Below are 25,627 nucleotides of genomic sequence, written 5' to 3' on the forward strand. Positions count from 1 at the left end.
ATGGGTGTACCAGGGCTTCCAGCCACTGCAAACGAACATCCAGACACATGCAGCACCTTGTGCATCTGGCTTGGGTGGGTCCTGCGGAATCGGAGGAAGACTGGAAACATGAAAAGATGAGGTGGGAGCTGGAGAGATGGCTTGGCAGTTAAGGCACTCACCTGCAAAGCCTAACCACCTGGCTTTGATTCCCTAGTATCCACATAAAGCCGGATGCACACAGCAGAACATGCATCTGGAGTTCATTTGCAGTCATTTTAGGCTCTGGTGTGCCCGTTCTCTTTCTCTCTCTCTCTCTCCCCTTGCAAATAAATAAAATATTTTTTAAAAGATCAGGTGGGGGCTGGAGAGATGGCTTAGTGGTTAAGTGCTTGCCTGTGAAGCCTAAGGACCCTGGTTCGAGGCTCGGTTCCCCAGGTCCCACGTTAGCCAGATGCACAAGGGGGCGCACGCGTCTGGAGTTCGTTTGCAGAGGCTGGAAGCCCTGGCGCGCCCATTCTCTCTCTCCCTCTATCTGTCTTTCTCTCTGTGTCTGTCACTCTCAAATAAATAAATTTAAAAAATTTAAAAAAAAAAAAGATCAGGTGCTATTGGTGATGGCCACAAGGAGGCAAGACATATTGCCATGACTATTGGGCTTTTTATTTATCAATGATTTTTACCACTTCACAGTGGAAATTCCCAGAAAGTCAGAGTGAGCAGTTGGGGATTGTGGTGTCTGCCCACACTTCCCCCAGCTGCATGCTGCTGCTTTCATCTCAGCCACATCGGTCAGTCCCAAAAATCCTCTTCCTTGGTCATCTGAGAGGGGATCAGTGACCATGACATCAAAAGTGGAGTGGACCAGACCACTCACACCTCACTCATGTGGGTTCCCCAAGGCTAGTCTTACTAAGCATGAGATCACCTTCCCCTTCCAGAAGTCATACTGTTACCTGGGTTCTCAGGCTGGATACATGGAGGACTGACCTCAGCACAGGACCTGGAGGCCCAGCTAAGCCTCTGCACCCTGAGAATCAGAGCCTGGTGAAAGCAAATTACTCTAGAAAGACCATGGGGCCAGGTGAGAGGAACAGATCATGCTGTTCCCAAAGGTCTCAGCAGTCCCTAGGAAGTGGAGCACCTAGGAGCCGACACAGTAGTCAGGAAACATGGGAAGCCAGAAACCAGAGCAGCAGTGAAACCATGAGAGCAGGCTGTGGCCCGGCCATGTACCCGGAGTGACTTTTGCCCTCCTCCTGTACAGCCAGGAGGGACCATTTAGATAGAAATGAACCAGGTAATGCCACCTGTGCTCTCACCAGTGAAGTTCTCTCCTGAGTCCAGTTTAATGAACAAATACAAGTTATTAGAGCTGGGAACCTAGCTTACTGATGGCATTCATGAGGCCCTAAATTTATGTAGTTTTAAAGGGGCTTTATGGAGCTAAGGAAATGGCTCAGTGGATAAAGTGCTTACCATGTAAGTATGAGGACCAAAGTTCAGACCTCCAGCACCCACATAAATGCTGTGTGGGTAGAGTGGGGCTTGCTTATAGTTCCAGCAGTTGGGAGGCAGAAGGAAATGATCTCCAGGGCAAGCTGGCTAGCTAGACCTGCCAAATTGACAAGGTCTGAGTTCAAGAGACACCCTGCCTCAGTCAGTAAAGTAGCAATTGAAGACAACATCTGCCATCAGCCTCTGGCTTTCATATATTTGCATATAGAAAAATGGGAGGGGGCTTTGCTATCTTTTGTACCCTGCCTCTTTCTAAAGGGTTTAAGATTTTTCTCTTAAAAATTCTGCTTCTAATGTCATTAACTAGAAGTATAGTGAATGATTTTTTTCCCAGCTCACACCTAACAGCCTGGGCAGAAGTATCACAGGAGCTGGCTGGGGAGGTGTCTCCTGCGCCATTGGCAATGAGGCTGGGTCATACCAGTCAGTGTCATTGCAGGTCAGCTTTTCATGGTTTCATAATTAGGAAGAATACTGGAGCTTAGCAGAGGCCTGAAAGCAATTTTGAGGTTGAATAATTTAATATTCCTAAATGATTACCAGATTCTGAGTAGCATAAATTTTCTATTTTCCTGACTGACCACTTGCAAACATTAGCTGTGAGCCTATGGGGCTTTGGTGACTCTCATTTGGTTTCGGCTTGAGAGGCAAGCAGGAAGGTTATGCCCCTTAGGACTAGTCCTGTAGGAATCACCTTTTAAAGTTGAAGTGGGCAACCAGCCACTTGGTCAAAATTAGGAGGTAGCCCAAAGCCCAAGCTGATCCCAGAATGTCACCCAAAAGCCTGCCATAGCACCTAGATGCCTAGCAGTGGGCTTCTCCTTTAGAATAAAATGCCCTATTTAAGAGGTCTCTTTTGTGAGTTATATAATTTTGGTTAGAAGATCAGCTGATCTAGCAAAGCCCCCAAATGACATAAATCTAAACAAGATGCTTCTTTTTTTCCCTCACACAAGTAATCTGGGATGCACTTCCCCAGATCCACATTCAGCTTCATGTAAGCAGAGGCTTGTCTCCCTACCAACCAGCTGTAGAGGGTGGTCCTCACCCCAGAGTCCAAGAATGGAAGGAAAGTCTGAGTGATGGCTCTGTGGGAAAAGCACCTGCCACATAAACATGAAGACCTGAGTTTAATCCCCAGAACCCATGTCAAGCTAGGTGCAGCTGTGTGCCTCTGTAATGCCAGTGCAATGCCTGGCAAGATGGAAGGCAGAGACAGGGGAATTCCCCCAGAAGGTAGCCTGGGTGCTACACAGCACTGAACAAGAGATCCTGCCTCAAGAAAAGTAGAAGGCAAGGACCAGTACCAGAGGTTGTCCTCTGACCTCCACATGCACACATCCTCACTCATATATGCAAATGCACACATAAAAGATGCCAAAATAAGGGCATGGAAGGAGAAGCTGTGACTCTTGCTTTTGAGGCACAGCCTAGAATTTGTGTCTATTACCTCTGGTCACATCTAGGTTGTTGCAAAGGAGGCCATACCATCTACACTTTATCACCAACTAGGGCTGACCCGTCAACATCATTTACTGCCTCTTTTTCTCACTGCCTCTTGAACAATGTTATTCAAGAGAAACATACGCAGTATTCAATGGTCATATGCCCAGTGCCACTCCATTGCTGCTGCTGAAGAAGTGAAAATGGACACAGGAGACAGTTGTCCATCTCTTCCCTTGTATACCTTGGTGTCAACCGGAAGACCAAGCCTATTGAGAAATAAACCACCAAAGCAAATCCAGCTTGTGGAGCACATTGGAGACTTACCACTTAGAGAGCACCAAGAAGGACTGTGAGGGAGAGGCACACAGCGCACACACGTTTTGATTGATAAGAGGGGTAGGGTGCCCAGGTTCCCTTTTCAAGGGAGAAGAAGCACAGGCATGGAAAGCTGGAGGAGGAGGATGGCAGCTGAGAAGTACCAGGACCAAAGGCAGATCCTCAGATGCATCCTGTAATTGGTGGTCAAACTGCTCCATTCACTGTTCTCTGGATTCACTCCAACCTAAGCACATTTCACAGAAGAAAAGGACCACAGAATGTAGGCAGACCTAGATTTATATTCCTGGCTGTCACTCACACAGAGATACTGGATAGATTACTTAGCCTTTTCTGCATGTTTGAGTCAGGATAGTAATAATAACCAACAGTGTTGTTGAAAGAACAAGAGGAGATGATATATACAATGCAGCTTGTACCAAGCCTGGTACAGTATGAGAACTCTGAAAAGTTGTGATGTGATGAATAGGAAATTCTTTACCTCATAACAAGCAACTAGTTCCTCAAATGAGTCCATGTGACCAGGGAACGTGGCCAGTATGAAAGGTTATGGGATGAGGAAATGAATGTGTGTGAGGTACTAAGAACCTAGGAGATACATACTCACTTAAGATGCCTGTCTTGCCTGCTCAGCCCACTATAACAAAATGCTATGGACTGGGTGTCTTAAACAATGCACATTGATTTATTCTCAGCTCTGGAGCTGGAATTCCACAATCAGGATGTTCACATCTGCTGGGGCCTCTCCCGGGCTCACATGGAGAAAGAATAAGCTTTCTTGTCTCCTACTTAGAAATGCACTAATCCCATCCCAAAGACCCCACCCTCATAACCTCATCCAACTCTGGTGGCCTCCAAAGACATGCCCACCTACCATCCAATTGGAGATTTGACCTTCATCCTGTGAATCTGAAGAGAATACATCCAGTCTATATCAGAGCCACTCACTGGCAAAGTATAGAAACCACACAAAAAAAATATTCTTTTTGTTTTTAAATTAGTATTACCTGTACTTTGAGGAGAGCACTTTGAGTAGCTACAGGCAGAGAAAGAAACCTCATCACTCACTGTGAAAGAAAGAGGCAACTCTTTAGCCATGAGCTTGTATATACGGGGTGGGAGGAGGCTTGGGCTATGCATCTGATGAATAAGTAATTTTGTAATTTTACCTTTTCATATCCAAGCTAAATAATGTTCTTGGCCAAGCAATCTTCTTAGTCAGTTTATCTTCTGGCACCAATTTTGTAAAGCAAATACCTCAACATAAATAAAATAATAAATGGAAATACTACACTAATGACAAGTCTAAGTCACTTAACTGGAGCCATGCGGGAAGATAGGAAGAATATCCTCAGATCCTTAATGGGGACAGACAGAAAGGGAAAGAGGGAAAATAGAATAAAATTAGTTCATCCTGGGTCAGGCTTTCACACACTCAGCATGACTATGCCACAGTGGTTTGTTTTTTTTTCAATCTTAGAAAAGTTCATGAAAGCAATAGTATTACTGAGACCCATCCAAAACGTCAATTAAAACCAGGCCATTTGGAGAAGTAATTGCTACAGTGCTTGGCAGGACCCATGGAGTACACATTGAATTTCATGTTTCCAAAAGGGAAGATGGTCAGCACCAATGGCTGGTTTTAAGAGAGCCAAGGTCTGGAGAGATGGCTTAGTGGTTAAGCGCTTGCCTGCGAACCCTAAGGACCCCGGTTCAAGGCTCAATTCTCCAGGACCCACGTTAGCCAGATGCACAAGGGGGCACACGCACCTGGAGTTCATTTGCAGTGGCTGGAAGCCCTGGCATGCCCATTCTCTCTCTCTCTCTCTCTCTCTCTCTCTCTCTCTCTCTCTCTCTCTCTCTCTCTCCCTCCCTCCCTCCCTCCCTCCCTCCCTCCCTCCCTCTTGCTCTCTGTGTCACTCTCAAATAAATAAATAAAAATGAACAAAAAAAACTTTTTTAAAAAATTAAGAGAGCCAAGTTAAGAACCAGTGTTTAGTGTGTGCCACATTGGGTCACCATTCAACATAAACCCCTTCTGAATCAACAAATGTTGCCAACTTCACCCACCTGCAAATACATTGCCCACAGATCTGTATGCATCCTTGTCTTTCTATTCTGAAAGGTCTGAATTTTCATTCCCAGTTCCTGTTTAATGATTGCACTTCGATAATTTTTCCTATGTTTCATTTCTTCTAATTCATATTCTCATTCTCTTTCTCTCCCTCCCTTCTTCTCCTTCTCCATCTTCTCCTTGTTTTTCCGTTCTTCCCTCCCTCAGGTTTTTCAGACCTAAGCGATATGATTTTTTATAGTAATGAGATTTTAAAGAGGGGAGTTAAGCATCAGACAGAGGTGTTTATGCCTCCCAGTAGGTTTGGTCTTTCTCAGTAGCAGTGTCCTGTTAACCTTCCATCAGAAAGAGTCTTCTTGGGATTGGGTGTTTAGCTCAGTGGAAGAGAACTTGCTAAAGACCCTGAGTTCAGTTCTTAACACCAAAAAAAAAGAAAAAGAAAAAAAAAGAAAGAAAAAGAAAAGAAAAAGAAAGAGTCCTTCTCAACTTGGGCATATGAATATATTTATTTATTTGAGAGGTAAGTAACTGATCCCAACCTGAGCTCTATCAGGCAGACACTTAACAGCCTACCATGGGTACATGAGATAAGAATTCACTCACCCTCTTGGGGTACATATTGTTCTTCCTCTGTCTTGAAAGACCACTCAGGTCTAAGTGTTGATTAAGCATATGAATTTTACATGACTGCAGAATCAAGGAAGACTTCCATCCTGAGCCATGTGCTAGTAGATGGGAGTGACTGGTAGAATGTCACAATCCCAGGTCACAAGAATGAGCTTCTGCAGCTGGCCAAAAAACCTTTCCAGGTTTTAGCTGCTGCCCCAGCCTCCCTTGCTTCAGCCTTCACCATACCATAACAACCTCCACTTCAATATCATTTCTGCAAGGCAGCACCAAGGGGACACAGTGGCCATCAAAGTGGCATTCTCTGGTTACCATCAGGGTTGCATCTTCTAATTACCAGCAGGACTGGTTATATGTATTGTTGCCATTGGAATTGATCCTCTGCTTATTATCAGGGCTGTATTTTCAGGACTGCACTTTGTCTTCTGGGTCGTATTGCCAGGCTGCCATCTGAGTTGTATTTTCTAGACTGTATCTTTCTGTCATTCAATGATCTTACCTTTCTCCCAGGGGCCCCTGGATTCTAGAGGAATAGAGTACTGGCCTGTCAGGTAGAGAGTACAGAACCTTGGGAAAGAATCACAATTCAAACTCAAAGTAAAAGGGAAACCAACAACAGCTCTGATACCAGCTTCTACAAGCCATGACTGAACCTACTAGGCAGAGATGAGTGGTTGCTGCTTCAGTATTCTTCTAGAATAAATTGTATCACGATGGTGGCATGACCTACAGCTTGTTGGTTTTCCCTCAAAGTTCTGTAGTGAGAGCAGGCCTCATCTGGGGTCTCTCGCCAAGCTGCAGCCAGATGAGGACTGAGGCTGAAGTCACCAGAAGGATGCTCCAAACTAGATATCCACAAGGACTTTTGCACTCACCTGTCTGCATTGGAGGCCCTCCACACAGCTCTCGAAAGTACAGTAGTCCAGAGTTGGAGCCTGTGGCAGGAGAAACTGCCAGGCCCTGTGTCAGGATAGCACATCACTGCCATGAGACTTCATTACTCAGAACTACCACAAGCCACCCAGGATTTGAAGAGCAGAGGAACAGATGCCATCTCATTGTGAGGAATGGCAGAGCAACGGGGAAAGGAAGTGAGGGCAGCCATCTTTATAGACAAGACACCACAGACAGAAAGTAAGAAACCTTGGACTAGAAGGAATTCTGTCTGCCCAGTTCTCTGAGATGTGCCCCTCCCTGTCATTCTTGGGTGGCCCAGTGATCAAAACATCAAAGTCAAATCTGAGGAAATGTAATTGTGTAGAATATTAGAGCAGAGGTTACTCTACCCACACCACTCTTGATCTTCAAAAGATCAAGCTGATGAAAGAATAAAATTGCAGAGGCTTTAATATTAGGGAACTGTTTAATAGCACCCTTCAAACAGAGAATCCATAGAATTCACATTACTTTTACAATTTATAAAAGGGGACCAGAGCATACATAACCCACAAAGAAAACTTGAAAAATGAGAAAGTATAATTTTTCCCACTGTACCACCGATGAAAAAAAGCTAGAAGTTATCAATTGTGGATTAGACTCTTTTTTTCAAGTACATGGAAGTTTTAAACCATTCCCATAAAAGACTATTGGTTCTAAAAAGAAATCAAAATAAAGGAAGTCAAAACTGCAGATTACTGGGACCCTAGAAGATAATGACAGCTGGAACACCACAATAAAAACTCATGGAGCTTAGAAATGCCATAGCATTACATTATTTCATTATTAAGAAAAAATGAAAACAAATGAGGCAAATCAGTTTAAACTCTGAACAGAATGTGAGATAAATTCATAGAAAGCAGAAACAAGAATCTATTCATGCAAAAACATAGTGAAAAGAAAGCAAAATACATAGACTGAAAAATAAGTCTTAAAAAGTTTGGAAATATCAATATAATTGAATTTTAATCAAAAACATTAGAACATGTGTAATATTAAGTGAGAGTGATCAAATATAGTTATCACCACAGAATAACTTTTATTTTGTTTATTTGCACATGTGTGTGCATGTATGCCAGGGCCTCTTGCCACTGTGCCACTTTTTGAATCCAGCTTACGTGGTTGGCTTACAGAGATGGTTTATGTGGGTGGCTTACATGAGTGTCTTGGGAAGTGAACCCAGGCCAGCAGCCTTTTGCAAACAAATGCTTTTAACTTCTGAGCAACCATCCCAGCCTCAACTGACGAGATTTTTGTCTGAATTTCCTCTGTGAAAAATAATGCTACCCAACTTCTTTAAAACTCATAATGAAATGAATGATTTTCTAAGAAACTATTACACAAGAATGGATGTAAGAAAAAAGAAGGTGTAAAACCTTTATAAGTCAATTTCTTTGGCAAAAATAATAGACTGAGGAGCTGGCTCAACAGTTTAAAGGCACTTACCAACATTGGTTCAATTTCCTATCCACCCACATAAAGCTAGATTGGTGTTTGTTTGCAGCAACAAAAGACCCAGGCATACCCATACACACACACACACACACACACACACACACACACACACACACACATACACACACGTACGTGCAAATAAATAAAATTATAAAACAATAAATGTAAGTAAATAAGCATCAAAAGATTGTACGCTAGACAAACAGCTTGTCTAGAAGTTTTTTGAAGAAATTCTTTGACAATTTCAATGAACAAGTAAGTCGTAAGCTATCTCAAAAATATAGAACAGCAATTCCCCAGTTCCCAATACCCCTGCTGCTGGTATGGGGCTACTTGGACCCTGCGTGCCTGTGACAAGGCATCAACAACTGGGGAGTTAAACCACCCTTCACACAGCAGCTAGGGCCCAGGTGAAACCACAGAGGAACTGGTAAGATGAGCGAGAGTACTGCTCCCATGGCAATGTGACAATCAGAGTCAAGGTGGTGGAAACAGACACTGAGGATACTCAAAACATACCAAGACAAAAATCAAGCTGCTGAGGGCACAACACTAAAGTATACTTAAAACACACCCAACATGGCTCAGGGAATTTGTGGAAGAGGGGACGAGAAGATTATAAAGAGCACAGAGTATAAGGGACTATCCAGAGGCATTTCCCCCCCCCCCATCCCTACAATGACTGACTACTTCTCTCACAATTCATAACCCACAACCCCATGGTGAATACTAGCAATCCCACTGAGGAGTACCCTTAGCAGAATAGGGTTAGGGAGGAGAGACATGATGGTACCAACACATTATGTGTCCATATAAAGTGTCTATTTAATAATACATAGATAGATGATTGATTGATTGATTGATAGATAGATAGAACATATTAAGGGATAAAAAAATTTCCAAATTTTTTTTGTGAAGTTTACCTTAATGACAAAATAGCATACCACAAAATCAGAGTGGACAATCTCACCTATAAAATTGGGTGCAAAACTGCTAATTGGAGATGATAATTTGATTCTAGAACTATTGTATACTTCAAACTATGTAATTTTCATTATACATTTAAATCTAATTTAATATAATAAATTATGAAATTCATCACATTATGAGGCCAAAATAGAGAAAAATATCATCTTGAATGATTTCAAAAAATACTTCAATAATTTTAAAAATATTATTTTTTAAAACCATCAACTAAACAAATTTATCTTCTTAACATGAATAAAAGTATGTATAAATATGATCATTTTATTTTATATCAAAAGCTAGTTTTTAATTTTTTAGACTGATCACAAACTAGAAATTACTAGAAAAAAACTAGACATTTTTAACATTTAACTTATTAACATAAGTAAGAATATCCAAAATAACTTATTTATGAAACAGTAAAGGCTCATTTTCCCATTAAAGTCAAGAAAAATAGAGTATGAGGGTATCTGAAAATAATTCTGATGGTAGCTGTGGTGATTTGAATATAAAAATGTCCCCATAGATTCATGTGTTTGAGTACTTAATCCCCAACTGATGGTGCTGTTTGAGAGGTTGTGGGACCTTTAGAAAGCGGAGCCTTGCTGGAGGAAGTGTGTCTCTGGTGGCAGGGCTTGAGGTGTTATTACCCAGCCCCTCTCTTACATTCAGCTCACTCCGTCTTCCCTGCTGACTTGACAATGTGATACTGGCTGTCTGCTCCTGCCATGCTTCCCCCACCATGACAGACTTCCCCTTAAAACTGTAAGCAAAAAATACTGATAAACTAACAAAGCCCTATGCTATAAAAGAAAAAAGATGAAATAAAAAGTAGGAATTAAAAGACTAAACTATATCAACAGAGAAAAGTAAGATATTTGAATGTAAATAAATGACAACAGTAGGAAAAAAGTTAAACATTACAATAGCAACAATAAAACAAATGTAGGAATAACATCTTAAAAGACAGGCTGAATCTTAAAAAGAAAGCCACAAATCTGGGGATGGGGAGATGGCAGCAAGAGTAGTGATGAGTGCCTGCCACACAATCAAAGGACTAGTCATGTCTGTGACCCCAGCACTAAGGGGAGCAGAAACAGGAGGATTGCTGGGACTCCCTGGTCAGTCATCTTTGGTCTCCACAGAACATATGCATCTGCATATACAACACACCAAAATGAATGAATGAATTTGAAAAGCAAACCACACACAGATCTTTTCTTGAATATTCTACTTATAAAAAACATAGCAATATAAAAGACCACTGTCTCCAGTTTGATTATGAACCACATCATTCTTTTGATTTTATTTATTTTTTATTATTAGACACGGACATATTTTTATGTAAACATCATATGTTAGTACCATCCTTTCCCTCCTCCATGCCCCTTTTCTGAAGAGGTCTTCCTCATTGGGGATGCAGGTCAACCCTGTGGGTATTGTGGATCATGCATTATGGGGCAGCAGTCAGTTATGGGGAGAGGCAATGTCTCTGTGCAAAATGTTCCAACTTGTGGCTGTAACAGTCTTTCTGCCCCTTCTTCCACAAAATTTCCTGAGTCATGCTGGGAGCATTTTAAGTCTACTTCAGTGATGGCCATCTAGATGTCCAGTTTGGTAGGTGTTGAGTGTCCTCAGTATCTTTCTCCGTCACCCTTGTGCTGATATCAGCTTAACTAAGAGAGCAGCATTCCTACTACTTTCCCCAATTCCTCTGTCATTTCAGCTGGGGCTGAGGTGGAGTGCACTGGGTTGTTTATCTCCTCATGGTCAGCTCCATCCTGAAAAAGAAGCAAATTCTCCAATGGAGAATGAAGTCAGTGCCAGTTAGATGGGATAACCATTATTAATTTAAAGAGAATTATAAGGGTTTAGATACTTTTATAGTGTAAGATTAGTGGGAGCTTGACAATGGGAAGCAGAATCATTATCTGGATATGGTTTCCTTTCCACTGAGTGGATCTGTTAGCCAATCCAAGACCAGTTGGTTACTCACCATGGCTGTGTGCCACTGTTGCACTTGTGTGAGCATCACATCAGGTTGCTTGCTTCTTGGTCGCTTTGACTTTGAGTTTCTTGGACAGATGGCCACTTTTCCCCGGCAGCTCATGTACTGTCTTCCAGCACTAGATGGACTAATTATCTGAGCACTGGCCATTCTCTGGATTCCAATCAGGTCCCTCCATGGTCCATGCTGACAGCAGTTGGTGTCTTCAGCAGTAGACTCTTACCATTAACCTCTGGTGGGTAATCAAGTGCTCTGACAGAAGTCTGTCTTGTTTGTTTTGGAAGATCTAGCAGGTCCCTCTGATCAACAGCTCATTGTGGATGTAGACCATATCCTGGTACAGGGAATTACAGGCCAGTGCCAAAGGGAAAGAAAACAGCAAAATCCAAAGGAGGAAGAGAAGCAGGAGAAATCTGAGGTTAGGTTTTGTCTCACTCTCTCAAGGACCCTTTGATGCCAGTGCTCTCTCTAAGGTTTGCTTGAGGGTTCCACCTTTTAGTCTGATTTCCAGGATATAGGATTCTATGTGAACCACATTATTCTAAATAACCAAAGTAGAACAAACAAATGAAAATGGTGCATCTGACCTTGAAGAGAAAATTGATAAGGGTATTCTTGTAATACTATTAATTAAGACATACTGCAAGACCATCATCATAGGTATGGCTGGCATTAAGTCAGTTGAAGATGGTAGATGATGATGACACAGTTGGTTAAATGATTGAGCAAAAAAATGAAATGTAAACTTTTATCACTCCCTGTGTGCCAAAATATGCTCCAGATGATAACAGACATTTTCTTAATAATTTTATGTGTGAAATTAAGTTCAAAGTTATTCGTAATTTCAGTTAATCTTCACAGTAATCTCATATAATAGAGCCAATTGTGTAACCCCATTTTACAGAAAAGGAAACAAACAGAGGGATTAATTAACTTGTCCCAGATAGTACCATTTTGGATCCTAACAGTCTGACTTTAGAGTACACAGTCCATGAATTTTGAAAAGGGTAACTACAAAATAAATAGGAAAAAATTAAGGCCTTTCTAATGTATATGAGAAGTAGATTCTGTTGCTGGTATAAATACTACACATAGAAATGTCTAACATCTGTGCATCCAAAACTAACATGAATGATCACCTGGAGTGCATGTCTATAATCCCAGTACTATGGAGACTGAGGCAGGATTGTGAGTTCAAGACCACCCAGGCTACATAATCTTAAAAAAATAAAAAGAAAGAAAGAAAAGAAACATGAACAAAACCAAAGTTTCATCATTACTCTATGAAGATCTCTTGTCAGGCATGGTGGCATATACCTTTAATCCTAGCACCTGGAGGCTGAGGTAGGAGGATTGCAGAGCTCAAGGCCAACCTGGGACCACAGAGTAAGTTCCAGGTCAGCCTGGGCTAGAGTGAGAACCTACCTCGGTTAAAAAAAAAAAAAAAAATTCTCTTAAAATCCATGAGATCCACAGCTCAGTAGAGAAAAGGGCGGAGCATTTGAACAGACTTCATTAAAAGAATACTACAAAAGACCAGTATGTATCTACCTAAAAGCACTCTCAATGTGATAAAACAACAATCAAGGAAATGATGAAATTCCTTCTGACAGTTAAATCAGTTAAATTTTTGGACTGTAGAGATGGCTCGGTGGTTAAAAGCATTTGCTTGCAAAGCCTGACAGCCTGGGTTCAATTCCCCAGTACCCACATAAGGACAGATGGACAATGTGGTGCATGCTTCTGGGTTTGCAGTGGCAGGAGGTCCTGATGTACCCATACTCACTTTCCTTCTGTCTGCCTTTTTCTCTCTGTCTCTCTAACAAATAAATAAAAATATAAAAATTGATTAAACTTTTACTTTTTAAACAGTAATTGAGGGCTGGAGCAATGGATTAGTGGTTAAGGTGCTTGCCTGTGAAGCCCAAGGACCCAGGTTCAATTCCCAGTATCCATGTAAGCCAGATACACAAGGTGGCACATACAACTGGAGTGTGTTTGCAGTGACTAGAGGTCATGGAAGATCCACTCTTTCTCTCTCTTCCTCAGGAAAAAAAAAAAAAAAAAAAAACTACATTTGATTCTTCTGTGTGATACACAACTATTGAAAATAGCAGGGAAGAAATGGGCTGCAGGCATAACATGTGTAAGGCCCTAGATTCAATCCCCAATACTATAAAACAAAGAAGGAAGAGAAGGAAGTAGGGAGGGAGGATGTGAGAAAATTACAGGAGAGAATTGATCATATTGTATACAGAATGAGTCCAAAATTGTAAATATACGCACCACTGTATGTATGTTCTGAAATGAAAAGCACAAAAGTAATCTTGAGTCCTGTTACTTAAATTTCTTCTCCCTTCCTCCTTCCTTTGTATATTTTTCAAATTTTCAACAAGTATAGAACTTTGTAATCAGATGAAAAGGGGATATTGTATAATTAATCATATCTCAATACTAATTCTTGACAAATATTACATATGTCTTGTTAAAAGATGCCTTTTCATTTCTATCCTTTCCTTCGTTTTTCTAGTTTCCTCATGTTACCAAACATTTCCTTCAACTTTCATCTTACCCTTAGGTTTGGCATCTGAAGACATTATTATAGAGAGCATGCCAGCCTGTGTGTCAGCAGAATGAATCAAATAACCAAGAAAGTTGACCTTGGATATTTTTCCTCCTGGACAGCATATAAAAAGCAGGCTACGATAGATTTATTACAGGCTGAGGAAGGTGGAAGGAGGGGAGCAGGGAAGGGTCCCTCCATTACTACTGACAGCACACCTCTCTTGGCCCATGGCAAAGATTTTGGGTTGGGGAAGGATGCAAAGCTTGCACCATTTTGTCTCTGTCAAAGACCTGTGCCTATGATCTAAATAAGGCAGCAAGAAAAGCCGGAGTGTGATAACTTCAGATGATGGACCAGCATTGAATAGGATTCAAAGAAAGCAAAGGAAGTGGGTGGGGTGTTACACATATATAACTAGTTCTCCAAGGGAAATGCAAAGAAGCAGGGACAGTGGCCTGTGCTGAGGGTCATGGTTATTCTGTAGAAGGCAGGCAGCATTTAAGGGTTTAAGCAAGAGGAAAACTGACTAAATGCATGTTACATGTACATTTATATATACATCTCTATGTATGTGAATACATGAATGTGTGTATACATGTGTGTGCACACATTTTTATTTATGTGTGTATAGAAATGTTATATGGAAACCAAAATCTGATTGTAAAAAACAAAGTCCAAGGGCAGAATGACTGGTTTATTTCATGACCCCAGCGTTAGAAGATGAGCAACAGGACTACAGAGGTGACTCAGCAGTCACAGGTACTTGCATGCAAAGCTTGACAACCCGGTGTGATTCCCTAGTCAGATCCACAAAGTGGCACATGCATCTGGAGTTTGTTTGCAGTGACAGAAGTCTCCACCACACCCCACACACACTCTCTCTGTCTGCCTGTCTCCCTGTCTTTCCCTCTCTCATTTCTGTTTGTTTTAAATATTTAAAAAAAAAGAAGAAGAAGAAGAAGAGCAACAATGAGAGTGAGGAGTGAGTATGAACTATTTCCTCTGCTACTCTCTGATGTCAGAAAATGCCTCCCCATCTCCAGTTCCCACGTACATTCCCTCTACCCACAAGGTCAGTTTTGACGGCCATTCTTTCTCCCAGAAAAGAGAATCATATTGGCCTGCCTGTGGTCCAATCAACTACATCACGTCAGATATCACAGATTTGTTTGCTAGGGTCCTCAGTTTGTGGAGTATTTGACAACTTTCTGCCTCTTCCTCTAGACTGCATTCCACCCAAGGACCAGGATCACAGCACTTATTCAATCTTGCAGCCCCTCATTCGAAATGTGCAAGACATAACTGCTCTCAGAGTCCCTTGTGAGAGACTAAGTGCACACTGACTTAAGGAGGGTGGTGGAGCATGCATGAGGGCAGTCACTGCTCAGCCAGCCATCCCTTGCTCGACCACATGTCTACTTCATCACCTGAGCGCCTGCCTCATCTCCAAGGTCAGGTGCCTTTCCTGGGCCGGTGAGCTCCTGTGGTCTAGCCTGAGCACCAGCCCTTCTTTACAAGGATGATTTAAGCTAGGAGCTATGCCCCTCATCTCTAAATAAACATTGGAAATCTAATCCTTCTGTAACTGAGAACCACCTACAGCTTCCAACGGAGACAACCCATAAGAGAACTAGGCCAGAGAAAAAGGTAATTGTCACGGGAAACTTGGCATATACATGACACTCTTTCCATCTGATTATTTTCATTTTCTTCCTGTGAAATCCAATTTCCTTGAATGACCTCTGTTCATAGGAAAGTATTTAGTTTACTCTGTGGGAGCCATGGCCATGGCATATTTGTATCCATCACTGAAGGCCAGCTCCGTCTCCACTGAGCGTGCCTGATACCTAAACAGATGTTTCCTAACACTCAGCACACATGAGCTCACTGCTGGCACATCCCTTGCATACAATCAGCTTCAGCTCTCTTCCCATCTCCCTATCATCCCTCAGCCCAAACTCAGAAGTCATGGGCAAGCCCAAATCTGCCCTGCAGTAATATAAGAAGAGAAAGTGAAGCCTCCAGTTCTGAATTTCCAAATGACTAGGATTTCAAAATTCTAATAAGCAGCTGGAAATATGCAATCGAAAGAATCGGCCAAAGTAAGTAATATAAAAAGATGTGCAAGCTGACCTCCCCAAAAGAATTCATTTAAACTGTGCAAGTAAAGAGTCCCAAAGCCACTTAATTTTTATAGAATTATAGAGTACCTGTAGAGTACCAGGGCTAAAGAGCCCGTAGACACCACCGAGCTAATGCCATAGCTTTCTTTTTTCAGACAATGGAGATGAGACCCTCAGAGAAATAATGACTGCTCAAGTTTTACAAGAATTGTGGTAGGGACAAAACAAAGCTAGAACTCTTGACTCCTGGAAGACCACAACCACACACCAGCTCCTGTCTCTGCACTCCCTAGACCATTGGTGTGGGCATTGTAAACCTGGGAAAATCCAACACTTGGTCAACAAGATCTTGCATCTCAACTAGATCATAATAGTTTCAGAGTGTGTGGCCTCTGTTTTAGGCAAAGGGGTTTGTGGAGGGACAACTTCATTTGATAAGTCACTTCTCAGGGAACCCAAATGATGTTCTTAAGAGGAACATGTTAACATTTGAAATACAGAAGCTAAAAAGAATGTGTAGGTGTCTTGTCACCCTTCCGCTAAGAGCCTGGAAAAGTTTGCAGAGCCTATGATGAGGTAACTTAAGGGTCTCTAGAGTCATAGCCATGGTATTGGACCCTTGAATTTCTGAGACGCTAAACTTTCAGGGAATGTATGGGCTTTTTAGGAATCTTGCTCCTGCTCAGAGGAGACCCCCAGGTATATAAGTGTCATTTAACAAGGGACAACTTAGACCTAGAGGTCTTCATAGCAGTGCTGGGGTCAGAGAGGTTCACCTGCCAAGTGGGGAGCAACGTTCACAGGTTCCAAGAAGAACACTAAGTGTTGAACAGCATGCACACAGGGTTTAGGATGGGCCAGGATGGACATCCTGCAGAGGGAGTGAGGGGTTCACTGAAAGGTGGAAGTGAGCGTCAGATCACAGGGCCATGTATGTATACCATTATAGGGTGTGGATTTAAGTTTAAAGGTGATGGACAGCCTTGAAGCATTTTGAGCTAGATAGTGAACTGATCAGACAGACTTACATTCTGGACAGATCTCTCAACAACTGTGTCAGGAGCCAATAGGTTGTGGCCAAGTGCTACAAGATACTGCCTACAGGTGCTGCAAGAAATTTTTTTCACCTAGCATCCAGATCGAGGGTCACCCAGTTTTTAAGAGAGAATGAATTCCTGAGCAGGCAGAACTAGGCTTTGTTCCCATTGTGCCTCCTACTGACTGTGTAGTCTTGAACAAGTTATTTAGCCGGGTCTGAGGCCCCCATTTCCTTTTTTTTTTTTTCTTTTTGGTTTTTCGAGGTAGGGTCTCACTGTAGCCCAGGCTGACCTGGAATTCATTATGGAGTCTCCGGGTGGCCTTGAACTCATGGCAATCCTCCTACCTCTGCCTCCCGAATGCTGGGATTAAAGGCGTGCGCCACCACACCCAGCCCATTTCCTTTCTGTACAATGAGCGAGGTGTCCTTAGTTCAGAGAGTTTGATAATAAGGATGTAATGTGTGGATAGTTGTAATCATCCTCCCAGCTTGTTAGCAGATCCTATTACATTTTCTTAGAATTCTATCAGAGCATATTGCTGCTAGTGTGTGAAAATAATTTGCATTCCTTCTTTGTAAATGAGGAAGGCAAGGTAAACTGAGGTCAAGGCCAATTTTGGATGTGAATCTTAACTACCCAAAAACAATGCTAAGGGGATTAAACCGGGTTGCATAGGCCACTATTATGAAGTGAGAGCTCCCGTTGCCCTGGCAACCTTTTAACCAAACACTGGAGCTTTGCTGGCATGTACAGCCCTGAGAACATCTGGCCTTTCTATTATCCTCTTGCAAGGAAAAAAAAAAGTGTCCTGTAAACTGATCTTTAGTCCAATTATATGGTCTAAGTGCTATGATGTTTGTGTTGGCACCTCTGACCCCAGGTTTTAAGAATTTAATTTGGAGCCACCCCTCTTTTAACAACTAAGTCTTACTGTAAATGGCCTTGGGGTGTGTTATGCTGAGTCAGCACCTTTTCTCAGCTTCACCCCTGCAGATGCACTCTACCAGCTGTCTGTGCAAAGCACTGTGGGAGGTCCCATACAAAATAAAGTGACAGCCCTTATGTAGCAATTGGAGGAGAGGAGGAGGTAAGAAAATAGACATTAAGGGCTACTTCCATCTCCCATGTCTCACTTCCCCATACTGACAGATTCATTAGAGAAGCCAGGTGTGGCATATAGACACGCTCATTTGCAGCTTATTCAGCACTAAAGTAGGAGGAAGCCAAACCTCTGATGCTGCCTCCAGCTGGTCCTCAGCAGAGGACCTTGGTAGAGTCAACTGTGTTTACCATACACAAAGCCAGACAGTTCCAGACCTTCTCCAACAGTGCCTTGCCATGCCTGTGAGTAACAGGTGGAGTGATGATCCCCACACTGTGGGATGTCCCACACAGGGAACAAGGAGGAGGCTGTGATCCTACCCTGTCCCCTATACTGAAGATTATAAAAGCCATAGCCCAATGCTCTGGTACAGGAGGCCCATGGGTGCTGTTAGTACCATGGGAATGGGGTTTCACCCCAGTGCCTCCTGATCTCTGTCATTCATCTACAGCTCACAGATCTTGGAGACCATCTATTGTTCTGTGGAGTCTTTCATACCTTGTAGAACAGATCTGATTATCTGTTATGGGCTATTGGTAGAAGACTGTGAGATCCTGAGCCTGTTATCAGCAGAACAGCCTCTGGGAACAAATCGCAGAGTCAAAGTTGCATGGAGCGAGCAGAGGTTTCTGAACTAACTAGCCTCCCTGCTCATTCATTCCACCTCCAGCTCTAAAAGTCAGGTGCCAGTGGGGACGGACCTAACCCAGTTCCAGCACCGCCTATCTCAGATTCAGAATTTTCATTTATCTTTAAAGGAACTGAAGCCATGAGGCTCTAATGCACTTGAGATACACAGGAATGAAGGGCCGACTTGGCAGTACATTAAATCCTCAGTCATGTTGTCATTGCAGGAACTCAACACGGATGGTGACCACTGGGCCAGAATATCTACAGGGAAAGAGCTTTATCCAGTGTCAAAAATAAACTGTAACCAAGGCTTAGATTTATACAGCTCTAAAGGAGGGTTACCCAGCCAGTCAGGAATGTACACTAATATGCTGTTAAAGCAGCGCACAGCCTGAGCTGGACCTGAGCGGGGAGCTCTGGGCCAGACAGTGGGAAGATGCCAGCAGACGTCAGCAGATGGTGAATCCCCTGCTGGGACGCAGTAAGGATAGATCCTGGCTTGATCCCATGATGTGTGCACTCTGAAGACATGGGTGCTTGCACATACACAAGACACTGAGCTTCCTAGCCAACTGCAGTATAACCAAGGTTTGTCCTTCCTGGCCCAGATGCCCAGGTTAACACAACGTCTTATAAGAGAAATCTCCAGTCCATTTCTGTTTTTGTTTTGTTTGTTTGTTTGTTTGTTTGTTTGTTTGTTTGTTTTTCGAGGTAGGGTCTCACTCTAGCTCAGGCTGACCTGGAATTCACTATGGAGTCTCAGGGTGGCCTTGAACTCACGGTGATCCTCCTACCTCTGCCTCCCAAGTGCTGGGATTAAAGGCATGCGCCACCTCGCCCGGCTTCCAGTCCATTTCTAATGTTACCTATGCCCCTGATTTTCGCAAGTGGCTTTAAACAATTCCACATTGACTAAGTCTCTCATCAGCTACCATGCAAAGCAGTCCAGGAGGTTCTGGGCTGCAGAGTAGCTAAGTTCCAGAGAAAGACATTGTAGTGTGCAGGCCGCAATGTATGATGTAGACAATGACTAGAAAAAATGCCCAAGGCAGCAAAGAGCAAATAGAGGCTAGAGTCATCGGGGAGAGGGCTAGGTGTAGGACTTAAAAAAAAGATAGGGACATGGGAGGGTTGGCCTTCTAGCCATCCACAAGCTTACAGCATGCTCCTACTGATTCATCCTGAGCCAAATCTCAGGTCACACACCCACCCACACTTCCCTCTTGTTCCTTAAATTCCACAACCTCACCCTCTGCATTCCCCTTTAGGCCCTTCCCCTGGGCCTAGTGAAGGGAACTGGAAGCTCACTGAACATACCCCACTGAGGCAGTGCACTACAGGGTGTGCATCAACATGAGGGCAGCACTCCATCCCAGAAGTGGGATAAGCAGAGAAAGGCAGTATTGGAAATGTGACCCTACCTAGTCTCCCTGGGGAAGGATTTTGCAGGCATCCATGACACATGATAGAGACAGCCATACTTACTTCACTGGCCTGGGAAACAGAAGTAGGCCAGGAGCACCTAGGCCAGCCAGGGGACAGACCTCATGGATGCATGAAGGGAATTCACAAAGCAGGAGACATAGGAAGAGAAGACTCATTGCCAGAGGGCAAGGTTGGGGTGGAGGCCCTGAGTATCTGGTTAAAGATGGCAGAGAGGCAACTCCACAGGAGACAGGAACCATATAGGAAAGCTTCCTCTGGGAGGTGTGCACAGGGGTCTCTCAGCATTGTCCTGTTAAATCCCAGAATCCCAGGAAATAACAGAAAAGCAGAGCTCCAGGCACATGTCCCCAAGTTCAATTTCTTAAGAATGAAATGGTGTCTGGAAAGGAACTCCAATGACCAGACCAGGGGCAAGACAAACTGATTGAACCCAGGGAAAGGAAGGAATGTGGTGCAGGTATCTATATCAATTTCTGTTTTTACATTGGCAGAGAGAGCTGCCTCCTTCCTCACCAAATAGTCTTTAAGCTATCTGGATAGCTGAGATAATTAGGAAATTTTATCCATACAAAAATATTAGCCAATGGATTGCAGAAAGGAGCAAACTCAGCACCCACTGGGAGGTAGATGAGGGAAACACCAGCACTCGGGCTGAATAAGTCAAATCCCAACCTGAGCTGCAGTATAGAAGTACATGATGTTAGCCCTCTGTTGCCAGAGTGATTAAGATGAACAGAAGTGTTATCTCTGTAAAATTTGGGGAACCACCGGTGCCATTCAGCAGGAACAATCGCAGGCTGTGGTTATGGGGTCTCAGGAACCTCAGCTTCCTCATTCATGAAAGGGCTTGGTCACAGTGCTGGCAAGGTGAGACATGATGACCTCCATGACAACTCCATTACAAGTGACCCACGGACCAATCAGTGCCAGCCCACCTCCCTTACTCAGAGAGAGGGGGAGAGAGGATTGTAACATAATCTTTGCCCCAATCAGCCCAGAAAGGGAAACAGGGTGGGGTGGGATGTGACGTCAGGTTGTGTTTCCTGTGAAACACCACCAGCATGTGTGCTGTCCCCAGTGTGTTTCTGGTGTGGTATGCTGCCCACCACACTCCATACCTGCTCTGTCATAAGGCATCAGCTCACAACCTCCTCTTCCTGTCTTCTAGGGGCGCTGTATCAACTTCACCAGAGTCAAGAACAGTCAGCCGGCCAAGTACCCACTGAACAACACCTACCACCCCACCTCTCCACCCCCAGCCCCAATCTATACTCCGCCCCCTGCTCCTCACTGCCCTCCCCCACCCCCCAGTGCCCCCACCCCTCCTATCCCCTCCCCACCTTCCACACTCCCCCCTCCTCCTCAGGCCCCACCTCCCAACAGGGCACCACCCCCCTCCCGACCTCCTCCAAGGCCTTCCGTCTAGACACCAGAGTCTGCACTTTGGGCTGTCTCAGAAACTTCAAGGAGATGCTCCCCTGTGCTGTAAGAACAGATCCTTTCAGCTCTAGGGGTGAGGGGTGATGATGCTCACTGGCATTCACAAGCTTCAAAAATTGGGTAACAATGCCAATATACTGACAGTTATGGTCAGTAGGAAGAAATAGAAAATTTGAACTGCCTAAAGACAATGAGATGGCTACTGTTATATTTATGGCCTGTTACCCATCACCTCTAGAAGGTTCCACAGATGGTGAAACTGCCAGGATGCTCTCAACGGGATTATGACTCATGAAGACCAGAAAAAAAATCCTTTCTGAGAATGAAATGCAGGATTGGATAAGAAATGTCATGGCTGGGATGCTGAACATTGCCTTCCTCGGAGATTTGACCCTTGGCCTAAAACCAAGTTATTCTCACCTCTGTGTGGGACCCAGCAACTCTGGAAAAGCTTGGTGTTCCCAGGGTGCCAAGAAAACTCAGTATCAAATAGGTATCCAAAGGATGTTCTACTGGAATTTGCAAAAGTGTAACATCATATTCCTTATTTTCCTTCCAAATTCTCCCAGTTTCCAGGTGAGGAGAAGCAAGTGTTTGCTGATGGGAAAGGTATGTTGCCGGGTTGAGATGTAAGTGGAGCCAGTCATAGGCATTGGCAGGAAAGCATTGATGGAAGAAGCATCTAGCAGTTTCTAAACCCACAGACCCTTGATCCAACAGGCCACAACATTGTCAAAGGCAACCTGCTGATTTGTGTTAAAACTCAAGGTTGGGCTTCAGTTTGGATCATTGTGATTGATCCTGTTTTCCAGAGACAAAACATGAGCTGATGGCTCGAACAGCATCATTAGCACCTATGTGATATCTCTGAGTCCTTCTTTTTCAATAAAGCTGTATACAGAGCTTCCTAAGCACAACTAAGCCACAGTAGTCCTGACATAACCAAGAAACTATTCCCATGTGTGTAGGTGCAAATATATTTCTCCTTGGCTTCTTACCACATTCACAAATATAAATATATCAGCTGTTAAGCAAGGGGAAAGACCCCAACAAAGCAGAAAACCTCTGCCTGAAATTCCCACCCTGTCCCTCAATCATTCTGAGTCTGTTTGACCAGTAAGCCCTGTAACACATGCTAAACACTGGGCTTTATTACCTTGACTGGTCATTGGCAAAGGCAGGGCACGGCTTTTTCAAAATGACCCTCCACTCCCAGTATTCTACAGGCTCTGGTATTCTTGGTCTCAGGCTCCTCAAATCCCAAAATCTTTCCTGGAACAAAGAACAATGTGAAATAAAAAATAGCTTCAGTGCTTTGTGCTGTGGTTTCCAAAAATTCCTAAGGAATCCATCAAGTCATCTTTCCCTCACCTTGTTTAGAACAGGGACATCAAGGTGTGGCATGCATTTAATGAGCAGGATTCTTACGCCTAAGGCAGACATTGCTAATCAACCACAAATCTATTTCACCTTAACTCAATAGTTGTTTTTTTTTTTTCACAGTCATTCTCAAATCACAACTCTAAAGTCCTGCCAGTCATCAGTCAGAACTGAGAAAGATTAACACTGTACAATCCTCAGAAAGGAAAAACAAATGGAAAACCCACCAGCATAAAAGGCATAGTCGGGGGCTGGGGGAAACTTACCTAGGAAAGTGCCTTAGTGGCAGACCAAAGCACCAAATCTGCAGAGCCAGTGCCAAAGTGACAGTTCTCTAAGCGTACCTCAGGCCCTGCCCCTCTCCTCATGGTCACCACTTACTGCTTTTCAGGACTTAGGAAAGCCCTCACTTAACCCTGCTGCATATATGCACTACTTGCAGAACAAGGCTTCTTTAGTGTAGTCCCTCATGAAACGGGTCAGAATGTCTCAGTCACCTGTAGTGACATTGCTGGGCCCCAGAAAACCATTCCTACAGAGAATGGGTTCCTTAGGCTCACAGCATGCATTGAGCCCAGGCAACTGTTTTGACTGCTGGCAGTACAAAACAGTCCACCCCGCAGGATTGCCCCATCACTCACATGGCCATCAGAAAGTTCACACCAAGATGCTGGTGTTGCTGTACACCAAAATGGCAGGCACCAGGAAGAAAGCTGTGCAGGATCCCAGCAGCATGACAGTCTCATGCCCTATGCAGTTTTCAAGAGGTGTGGTAAAGTGTTTTGAGAAAATAAGCAGGCGCTGCCACATGTGATGATTTTGAAAATGATTAGCAGGGTTTGTCCTTAAACCTGACCCAGTGTATTCTCCCCAGTCATTCCAAACTACAGTTAGCAAGAGGTTTATATATGTATGGTATGAGTAAGGACATACTTTCATAGTAGGCAATTATGGGCAAGAAAACTCTACCTGGCTTACAAAATCTATCAGTTCTATGTCATGCTCTGTAAAAGACAGGCTACAGAATTGATTAGGAAACTGCACCAAAAAAGTTATTTTTTCATCCCTCATGTTACTGTCCTTATAAAGTTTTTTAATAGAAGCCAAATTTGTGTTGTATATATTCATATTCTATGTGCTAGATGGAAGCATCTCCTATCCAGTGTGAATAAAAAGAACAGTTGTAGTAAATTATTAAAGCCACTGATATTTCATGGCAGGTTATTCTACCAAGCTGTGCTTGTTGTTTTTCCCATGACTGTATTGCTTTTATAAATGTACAAATAGTCACTGAACTGACGATGCCCTTATTTGCACAGCACTAATAACCTTGCTCAGAACTGTGGTCCACTGTGCTGGGAACCAACTCACAAACATGTCTTACCTGCAGTTTGGTACATGCTTCAGTGAGACATATGGCCTCTCTTCTACCAAGGTCAAGAACAGAGCTGTGGAGAAACTAATGAAATGTCTTGACTATCTGGCCAATGGTAACCTCACTTTAAAACCATTAAGATGAGCAGACATGATCTTGTATCACCATCTATACACAATTTTATGGAGGAAAAATCCATCAAAGAAATGGGAAAATAATAGATAATAGGCAACAGTTTAGACACAGTGCCAACTCAATAAAAAAATTAATGCTGTGTAAAATGGGTTGAATTTACTTGTAATCTATATGAAGATATATGCAGAAAAGGCCTGTTAATGCACACAGAGTGGAAGGGAATATTGTAGTCAATTGCCTTTTTTAGTTACCTGAGCTCTGCTATATTATACTTGGATAACCAATTTAAATGAATTAGAACATGACTTTAAATACTTGTAACATTAAACTGTTCTCTTCTGTGATAACTCAGTTATGGATTTTCATGCCTGAGTCATTGTCATAAAAGATCAGTTATGACTGTACCATGCTGTAGGAGACCAGGCTGAACCTGTGCAATGACAAACCCTGGAAGTTGCTTTTATAAAAAAATAATAATAAATTCCTAAAATCAGCTCTTTTCCTTGTTACTTGTATGATTGTTATAAAAATAAAGTACATGTTGCTCAAGATATTACCATTAGACCGAAACAAAAGAGCTATCATTCTGTACACTGAAATACACTTTATAAGTTGTTTTAATGACAATTTTACACATGTTTGTAATGTATTTTGATCATAATATTCTCACATTATCTTCTCTTGACCCCTTCCCCCACCTCACTTGCACTGAACTTCTTCCCAGCTGGTTAGTTTCTTTGCTTATCATAACATCTTTAATTTTTTTATTAGTTATGTACATACTCAGTGTGTAAACAGCACATATTGGTACTATCCTTGCCCTCATCCCTGCCCCCCCCAAGAGACCCTCCTCATGGCGGATGCCAGTTACCCCCATGGGGATTGTGAGTCGTACATTGTGGGGATAGCCATCAGTTATCGGGAAGAGGCAATATCACTGTGTGATGTCCAAACTTGTGTCTCTAACAATCTTTCCACCCCTTCTTCCTCAAATTTCCCTGAGCCAGGTTGGGTTCATTTTAGGTCTATTTCTATTTCAGTGATG

The 25,627-nt window shown here is 43.0% G+C and overlaps 1 protein-coding gene across 1 annotated transcript in view; it reads left to right on the top strand.

Moving 5' to 3' along the window:
* Antxr1 (ANTXR cell adhesion molecule 1) overlaps positions 1 to 25,075 on the top strand; it is a 217,652-nt gene extending 192,577 nt beyond the window's left edge. Inside the window, exon 18 of the mRNA XM_004662181.2 lies at positions 21,421 to 25,075. Within this exon, the coding sequence (XP_004662238.1) occupies positions 21,421 to 21,678 (258 nt within the window). The 3' untranslated portion in view covers positions 21,679 to 25,075. The remainder of the gene's footprint in view (positions 1 to 21,420) is intronic.
* The last annotated feature ends 552 nt before the right edge of the window (positions 25,076 to 25,627 follow it).

Source organism: Jaculus jaculus, chromosome 6 (genome assembly GCF_020740685.1).
Source record: "Jaculus jaculus isolate mJacJac1 chromosome 6, mJacJac1.mat.Y.cur, whole genome shotgun sequence".
Lineage (NCBI taxonomy): Eukaryota > Metazoa > Chordata > Mammalia > Rodentia > Dipodidae > Jaculus > Jaculus jaculus.